Here is a 10,057-nt window from a genome sequence, read left to right on the forward strand (position 1 = left end):
ACTAGCCCAAAATCATTAATTTTGGTTGACTTTGCATGTATCTGTAACGTTTATCAATTTAATTATCAATGCAATCATAATGGTCGAATATTGGATCTAGTTTTCTCTGATAAAAATAATTTAAAAGTTTTTCCAGTCGACGGTCTTGTAGCAATTGATCAGCATCATCCAGCAATCGAAATTTCATTTGAAATTGAGAATACTCAATTATTGAATGAAAATTGCGAAACTCTCAAATACAACTTTAAAAAATGTAATTACGAACTCTGCCGTCAAGACATATCATCTGAAGACTGGAAGATGAAGTTTGGAGAACATAATACAAATGATATGGTCTTGATTTTCTACAACATTTTATGGGAAATAATAGATAGACATGCCCCATTTAAAAATAGTAAATCAAATTGTAACTATCCACAATGGTTTAGTAAACCATTAATTAAGGTTCTAAAAGAAAAACATAAAATGCGGACGAGGGCGAAAAAATACAATAATCCACTGGATTATGAGGCATTCTCCATCCTAAGAAAAAGATCCAAAGCTTTGCAAAAGAAATGCTATAGAACTTATATTAAATCTGTTGAGGAAGGCTTAGTAGACAATTTGAAGGTATTCTGGTCATTTACTAAAACACAGCGTGCTACTAACTGTATTCCAAAAGTTATGATATATGAAAATGAACGCGCCAGTGATGGAATTGCCGTAGCTGAAATGTTCTCGAATTATTTTGCCTCTGTTTTCAGTAAATCAAACATTGTTCAGAATGTATCAAATACATCCAAAGTATCAAATGATAGATACCACCAATTTAACCTATCTGATTTAAAAATTAACGAAGATGTAATCAAAGTTTCTCTAAAAAATTTGGATATCAATAAGGGTCCAGGGCCTGACCAGATACCAAGTATGTTTTTAAAAAACTGCAGCAATGAATTAAGCAAACCATTGTACATGATATTTAATAAATCTCTTAATGAATGTATTTTTCCTGATTTGTGGAAGATTGCTAATGTGACCCCCATCCATAAATCTGGGGATAAATCGTCTGTCACGAATTACAGACCTATTTGTATTCTTTCATGTTTTGCCAAAGTTTTTGAATCGTTAATCTATAAAGTTGTTCTGGAATATGTTAAGCCATTAATTTGTCCCAAGCAACACGGTTTTCTTCCTAAAAGATCTATCAATTCTAACCTTCTGGAATATTGTGACTATATTTGTTCATCATTTAATAAAAAATGTCAGGTGGATGCTGTGTATACAGATTTCCAGAAGGCTTTTGATAAAGTTAACCACCATATATTGATACAAAAGTTGGAAGCAATCGGTATACATGGCGATCTTCTAAATTGGATGATATCTTATTTGAAAAACAGAACCCAAATTGTATGCATAAATAAATTTGAATCATCACCTTTAACTGTAACATCTGGTGTGCCGCAGGGCTCTAATCTTGGACCATTATTATTTTTAATTTTTATAAACGATCTTGGCTCCCTGTTAGAGTGTAATTATCTTTTCTATGCTGATGACTTGAAAATATTTCGTAAAATTGAATCAACAGATGATCACGCAATGCTTCAAAAAGATCTTGATTCCTTAAGTGAATGGTGTAAACTGAACGATATGCACCTTAATGTTAAAAAATGCTATCAAATAACGTTTACAAGAAAAAGAACTCAAAACTGTTTTACTTATAGCATTAATAATATTGACCTCAACTCAGTAAGCACAATCCGAGATCTTGGAATCACATTTGACTCACGTTTAACTTTTTCCAATCATTTCAATATTGTTAAAGAGAAATCTTTACAAATGCTGGGCTTCATACACAGAATATCCAAGCCATTTAGAAATGCAGCATCAATAATTTGTTTGTATAATTCTCTTGTACGTAGCAAGTTGGAATTTGGAAGTATTGTTTGGTCACCTCATTATGTGATTTATAAAAATATAATTGAAACTGTACAGAAAAAATTTCTTCGTTCTTTGTCGTTTAAGTGTAACATGGGCAGAATACTTCAATGTTATGAAGAGCGCTTGGAGTATTTTAAAATTGAAAAGTTAGAAACTAGGAGACAAATTATAGATATGATGTACTTGTATAATATAATTCACAATAATGTTGATTCAGTGTTTTGTGTTCAAAGTGTGTCATTGTACGTTCCCCGTAGGCGCCTTAGATCACCTAATACATTTTACCTTCCAATTTTTACAAACAATATGGCACATTTTAACCCTCTTGCAAGTATGTTAAGACTCTATAACAAAATAGAAAAAAAAGTTAACATTGACATTTATCATGATAGAGCAAATGGTTATAAAAAAAACATTACTATGTATCTTAGATCAAATGCCTAATCCTTATTTTGTGTTTGTAAATTAATTTTAGTCTATTTTATTATATCTTATATGTTTTTAATTTCTCTTTTCTTTTCTTTAAAAAAAAAAAAAAATCTTTCTTTATTTTTACCTTTCACTAAACTTAATCTTTACCATTACTTAAATTGAATTTACACTCTTATTTTATATAATTTATGAAAGATGTTGAAGTTCTATAATTGAGAATATATGTAAAGAACGTTAGTTATGCTCACTTAAAAAATGTATGTATTTTATGTATTCTTGTTGAACTTCCAAATAAATAAAAAAAAAAAAAAAAAAAAAAAAAGACCCTTGGTCCGTGAGTTCGAGACACTAGCCACAGGACCACAACCCGATCTTGACATATATACATTATTTTTATTATTTGTTATAGGCAGACAGCGTTTGCTGATGCGCCTATATCTCGTGTACGTCTTGTCCAAGTTCTTCTTCCTTCAAAAAAGCATCCAAACGGTTTTTGAACTGGTTGACTGAAATGGAATGGACAATTAGACTTGGCAATTTATTCCAGTCTGAAACTACCCTGCTGGAAAGGAAGTTTTTCTTGGGATTGAGGTGGAATTGGGGACGATAGATCCTCGTAATTTTTAGGATTTACACGAACACGCTATTTTGAGTATTTACATAAAAACGTAATCTTTAGCGTTTACATTAACACGCAATTTTAAGTACTTACGCGAAAACGTAATTTTATGTAAAATTGTAGATGTACTAGATCATTTTACTTTGAATAATTTCTAACGTATGCACATCTGTGCGTTGCAGTTAAAGTACCTATCGCGAATAGCGTCATTCAACAATAAATGACAAAACATTATTTGTTGACAAGTTTGTGAACTTGGAAATGAACGAAAAAACGATAAAAATATTGAAATTAGTAATTAGTTCCCAGAGACACTTCGCCGTGATAAATCGTTATTATTGTCATTCAAATTCAGCGCTCGCCGAGAAAGAATTGTACTTACATTGAATAATTACAAACACTTAGTAAAAATACGAAAATGTCATTTATATTTATTGTTTTATGTGGCTTAATATGCATTTATGATTATTTTTGGATGAACATATTATGTCCATATGACAGATGCGAACCTTGTGTAGTACAATCTGGGATTTCACTGTTAAATATTATTCAATATAATTCGAAAATCCTTTCGACAATAAAGGTGTAGGCCGATCAAAAATATCAATGCTTTTTTGAAGCACTGATTTTGCAATGATTGTGTCATTTCTAAGGACATTTACATAAATAACATTATACTGATTAAAATCACTGCTGATACATCACTCAATACAAAATTTGTCAAAAAGAAGATAATACAACAATAATGACGGGTGAAAGATAATAATAAATGATACCATAATGGCTGATGAAGAAGAAAGGAGATAAGAATAATAAAACCATACAATAAAGATAAAGGAGTGGTATGTAATGAATGATGAAGGATTAAAAAATGACAGGTACAATAATGAATGATAAAGGAGAATTAAATGATTCAGTAATAGCTGATGAAGAAGTGTACCAAAATCACATACTTGAAATCGCTAATAATGCTTTTTGATTACATACATTTAACAAAATGTTTTTGCTTTTTTAAATTCATATTCTACTAACTGTGAATGATCATATTTTTAGCATATTTTGTAAAGGTCTTTTGTTTAGTTTTTTTCTGGTAGTTTATTGTATAATTTCAGTCTCTGGTTTATTTAGTCTCGATTGTTCTTATCTCGTTTTAGAAGGTTGCATAAGATATTGTTCTAAAATTCTCGTATTGTGTCCATGTTTGCTACAAGTTTTAGTTCTTCGTCCACAATTACATCAGTGGCTAATTTATGAAAAAAATATCAGGACAGTGTTTTGAGGAATTTTAGTTCGGTTACTTTGCAGTCTCTCCGTATATTTCACATGTGGAAAGACTGGAAACTTTCGGTTTCACAACGCTGCAGGAACGGCAAGAAAGGGGCCACTTGATAGAGACATACAAGATACTCAACAGTCGCTATAGCTGCCTCAATTTGGCAGCAATATCCCATGTTCAAGCTTAAACAAGATGCTCGTCTTCGAGGCCACAGTCTCAGGCCGGAGAAGACGAGATTCAATCTAAATCCACGGAAGCATTTCCTGAGCAGTAGGGTTGTTGATGGTCGGAATAAGCTTCCACAAGAGCTGATCTCAATGTGTAGTCTCCATGGGTTCAAAAATTGACTAGATTTGTTTCGGAAAAGTTAAAGTGCACCAACAACAAACTTTCGTTTGAATAGATTTAAGCTCAACAAGATTTTGAGTTTGTCCAAATTTTTGTAGACAAGGACTGGATTCAACTCCCCGGGGAGCTATTTATATTGACATATTATGTAGGTGCAATAATTTGATTAGATGAATCTCACCCGCATAAATAAAGGTTTCAGCTCTCAGGGTAAACTGAGTGAAGATGGCTCCTGCAATGGTATCCAAACCTCGGAACAAATCCAACACACACGGTATCACCCAAAAAAGATCAGCTTTAACCTGCTCACTTAAAATTAATATAAAAATTATAAAATAATATGTCCAAATGTTTGCGGACTGGCTGGATTTCCTCCCTAGAGAGTTATTCACACTTAAATCCGTTGCAACAGAGAGGTGAAACACTTTATAGTGTGTGAAGTGGCCACTTAAACCAGCCAATGACAGGTCATAAGCCCTGTAAATGCCTAGACTTCCATGTTCCCTTCTCGAAAATGTTTTCCTTCTCCGCTGCAATGGATTTAAATTTTACGGATAATAGTTGAAAGAGTTCAGTTACATTTAATATTTTTTTACGTGACATTTAATTTTAAATACACTTTTAAATTTTAATGAAGTAAGGAACGTGGACTAAATTTTCAGGGTCATGCATCGGTTGGATTCGATCATATGACGTCGAGTGGGTAGAACATGCCGAGGCAGATGGAGATAGTACAGAAGTTAAGCGCACCGTGTCGATATGTACAGATGAAGATAGCGTTCATAATCGCGCCACTGGCCACCCATAATAGCTGCATGCTCCTCGCATGAGCCTTCATCGGCTATCGCTGCCGTATCTGCAACTACACTGGCTCAGTATCAGGCAAAGAAGAAACATTCACATTCTATCACTACTTCACAATATTTCAAATAATCCCACTTCGCAGCTCTTCCAACCTCTATCAAAACATGGACTCACTACTATCTCTTCGCTCTAGTAACGAGAGAACCCTTGTAATACCCTTTCACCGCTGTTATTTTCTTGCCTCCTCTTTCACAGTAGTAGCTGCTCGATTGTGAAATAATCTACTTATTAATGGTAGAGATTACATTTAAGTCAAGATTGAAATGTCACTATCTAAATATTTAAGTTGTTTCTTTATCCTTCTTCTTTCCTTCCCATCCCGTCTCCTCCTTCATAGTTTAGTGTTATTTTTTTATATATTTTTGTTTAATTAATCTTTGTTTTTAATTTTGAATAAAATAACAAGATTCAATTTGTCCATGTACTAGTAATTTTCTCAAACTGAACGGTTTGGGAAGGTAAGAAGAAATTCCTTTAAGGCAATATCTCTTCAATCCGTGCCTCATGTCTGAGGATGGTGATTACGCCTGACTCCAGGCATGGCTCGTCTGTGGACAGTCTCCCTCCATATGGAACGGTCTTGTGCTCTTCTATAGGAATTCGCCAGTAATGATTCTGATAACTCAGTGACTGTACCGCTCCATCTTGTCGGTTGACATCCACGCGACCTTGTCCCTTTGACACTTCCCAGGAGAATAGTTTTCTCCTAACTATCAGAATCTCCCCTGGAAATATGCCCAAAGAACTGCAGGATTCTTTTCTCGCACATGGATATCAGTCTTTCTCCTATGTCCAGTTCCTAGAGAATAGATGCATTTGTACGTCTGGCCGTCCACGGAATCCGCAGCACTCGCCGCCAACACCACATCTCGAAAGATTCGATTGTTTTCTTTTCAGATTCCCTCAGTGTCCAACACTCCACACCATACATGAACACTGAGAAAACCAAGGCCTTCACCAGTCTCTTTTTGGTGTTAATGGTTATACTGCGATTCTTCCAGATCTTCACCAGCCGACTCATAGCACTTTTGGCAATACCAACACGTCGCCGTATTTCACCTTCACACCCACCGCCATCGCTAATGAGAGAACCTAGATAAATGAAATTGTTGACTCTTTCTAAGTTGCGCAGTAAGGATAATGGCGCTACTTTATTAGCTCGATCAATGATCATAAGCTTAGTTTTGCTCATATTCATTGAGAGTCCCAGATCTGAACTAGCAGCATCTATTCGGTCAATTAGTTCTTTCATTTCAATCTCTGACGATGCAATAAGTGTGGTGTCATCAGCATATCTTAGGTTGGATAACTTCCTTCCTCCAATTGTGAACTTAATTGTCCAGCCGTTAAGTGCCTTTCAAATGATATATTCACCATATATATTAAACAAGACGGGAGACAAAATGCAACCCTGTCTAACACCTTTTCGAACTGAGAAGTTATCTGATAGTTCATTGTTAAAATTCACAATGGTTGAGCTTTTATTGTAAAGTGATTTTATCAGGCAAAAAAGTTGTGCTGAAACCCATCTCATTGAGGACAACCCATAATTTGCTCCAATTTACACAGTCAAAAGCTTTTTTATAATCAATGAAACAGAGAAACACATGTAAGGCAATTTACCCGCCATTTTATGCATATAAAGTATAAAATAATAATAATAATAAAATGTTCCTTGTGCACCAGCCAGGATTCCTCTGTGCTGATCGTAGATTTCTTCACTAACCACTGCTGTTGCATGCCACCTCATTCATCAGCGATTTTTGTCCATCAGCCATTATTACATAATTCCATTCTCCCTTGTAGTGCTGTTAGTAAACATTATTTTTACCTAATTTTAGTAAATATCATTAGTATACAACCACTTACCGACATTTTTACGTCTACCGGTTTCGAGACGTACCCGTCATTCATCCATCGGGACACTCACTACACCAACATGCAAATACTTAAATTCGCTTCCGCCTCTACCATCACCGTAGTATACATAGTATTCACGAAAAAATACATTAATTACACGCAGAGTTAAAAGGGGTGCAAACACCACCATGTCCCAACATGCACTAAAATTAGGTCAATAATTTTTAGTGATATGTCACAGAATGTGTGGGGGGGGGGGATGATCAAGAGGAGGGGCTAAGAGGTTGAACGTTACCCGATTGATTAATTTTAAATAAAAAAGTAGGCTATATTGAAAAGATTTTTGATTATTAATTTATCAACATCATCATAATCATTCCCTTTCCGCACTCAATGGTGCATAAAGCCTGCAGTGGTACACCAATCGCAGAATATCTTGATAATTTTTGTTACATGAAGGCAGGATGATCAGTCTTACGCCTCACGTACCAGTCCAGGGGCTATGAAATATTCTAGTGTAAAAACACTATTTTAAATAAATATTTTATCAACCATGTCGGGAATCGAACCCCGAGACCTCTTGCATGGTAGGCAAACGCGCTGACCACTACACCACGAGGCCGATAATGATTGTTTATCAGGAGAGTTTATATCGGGTTCGATTCCCGACATGGTTGACATGAAATATTTATTTATTTATTTTTTACTTTAGAATGTTTCATAGTCCCTTGACTGGTACTAGAAGCATTAGACTGATCATCTCGCCTTCATGTTACAAAAATGATTAAGATACGCTGCGATTGGTGTACCAATTGGTGCGGAAAGGGAATGATGATGATGGTGAATAAATAATCAAATGTCTTTTCAATATAGCCTACTTTATTGTTTAAAATTAATCAATCGGGTAACGTTCAACCTCTTAGCCCAGCAGCGATTGGTAGAATTTACAAATGGCACACAGAAATACAATAGCCGGTGAAGAAGCATCAGGAGAAATGGTTGTCTTACCGGGTTTAATTTGTGGTCTATGGGTAGTTTGTTATCTCCTACAGTGCTGTCGCCTATGCCGCTGTTGGAGGCGGAGCTTAGCGACACCATGTCGAGAGTGGAACAGCTATTACTCTTTTCATCTGGAACAGTCGAAATAACTCATTTAAAGCTAGAGATACAGACTTTCATAAATACAGAAGACGAAATATTATAAAAATTAAATAAAAAGTACATAAAACGGAGAAGACATTGTATAGCTCCAATTCTACTTTCCTCCACTCTCTTTCCGCTTCCATGAACATTTATATTTCTAAGTAAATGTTAACAACCAACAATAATTAATTAGATGCAGGTAGTAGATGTACATATGAATAAGTAAATAAGTAAAAAAATGCGTATTATATGTACTTAATTATTAATTTAATATTTATATTAAATTACCCACTTTAAATAATTATAAATATTCTACTCGTATATACAAGAAATTTCAATTCTAGGACCAACTATTACATGCACTCGCCTATCCCTAGGCTCCACAGATATGGCAATCAGTACGAGGACAAGGCTGATATATTTGGTTCTGGACTTGATAGTTATAAAACGAGTCTGATTTCTTTTTTTCTCTCGCAATATTATTCTTAAACTTTTCTTTACATTTAAAAATGGTTTTCCTCTTTTTGTTTTTTCATATTTATGTATTCATTTTGTTAATATTTTTGGTTGCTTATGTTTATTTACCTACTTGTTAATTTTGTTATAGTTATGCAATTTTATAATTTTTTGTTATGTATTTATATATGTATTTTTTAAAAATATTTATGTTCAGTATAGGTTAAGGGCAATTTATGCCGTTTATGTAAAAAATAAATTAAATAAATACAATAAATAAAATAAATACAATAAATAAAATAAATACAATAAATAAAATAAATAAAACAAATAAAACAAATAAAACGAATACAACAAATAAAACAAATAAAACGAATAAAACGAATAAAACGAATAAAACGAACGAATAAAACGAATAAATCGAATAAAACGAATAAAACGAAAAAAACGAAAAAAACGAATAAAACGAATAAAACGAATAAAACGAATAAAACAAATAAAACGAATAAAACGAATAAAACAAATAAAACAAATAAAACGAATAAAATGAAAAAAACGAATAAAACGAATAAAACTAATAAAACGAATAAAACGAATAAAACGAATAAAACGAATAAAACGAACGAAACGAATAAAACGAATAAAACGAATAAAACGAATAAAACGAAAAAAACGAATAAAACGAATAAAACGAATAAAACGAATAAAACGAATAAAACGAATAAAACGAATAAAATTAATAAAATTAATAAAATTAATAAAATTAATAAAATTAATATAATTAATAAAATTAATAAAATTAATAAAATGAATAAAAATAAAAATAAATGTATATTATGGCGCATCAGTCATATCATATTATAGCCTTTTAATATTCATTATGTAAACAGTACACCAAAGGACAACCTGATTTGTAGGGTAGCTTTTTTCTTTAAAATACTTAACTTTACTTCCACACATAACTTCCTTTAAAAGGTAGTTGGTTATCTACATAGAATTATAGGAATGCAAGAATGCATTTTCTTTTATATGTAAAACGCATGGAATGTGACATTCAGACCACGATAGTTAATTGTATGTAAATAATATAGATAACAAATATCCTACGTAACGTGTTTTTTCTAATTTTTATACATCCGACG

The 10,057-nt window shown here is 33.0% G+C and overlaps 1 protein-coding gene across 1 annotated transcript in view; it reads right to left on the minus strand.

Annotated features, from left to right (window-relative positions):
- Positions 1 to 8,435, minus strand: part of LOC148282075 (solute carrier family 41 member 1) — a 52,121-nt gene extending 43,686 nt beyond the window's left edge. Inside the window, exon 1 of the mRNA XM_088225657.1 lies at positions 8,325 to 8,435. Within this exon, the coding sequence (XP_088081783.1) occupies positions 8,325 to 8,414 (90 nt within the window). The 5' untranslated portion in view covers positions 8,415 to 8,435. The remainder of the gene's footprint in view (positions 1 to 8,324) is intronic.
- Between the last annotated feature and the right edge of the window lie 1,622 nt (positions 8,436 to 10,057).

Source organism: Micrasema longulum, unplaced genomic scaffold (assembly GCF_059751315.1).
Source record: "Micrasema longulum isolate JH-2025_06_02 unplaced genomic scaffold, ASM5975131v1 h1tg000378l, whole genome shotgun sequence".
Lineage (NCBI taxonomy): Eukaryota > Metazoa > Arthropoda > Insecta > Trichoptera > Brachycentridae > Micrasema > Micrasema longulum.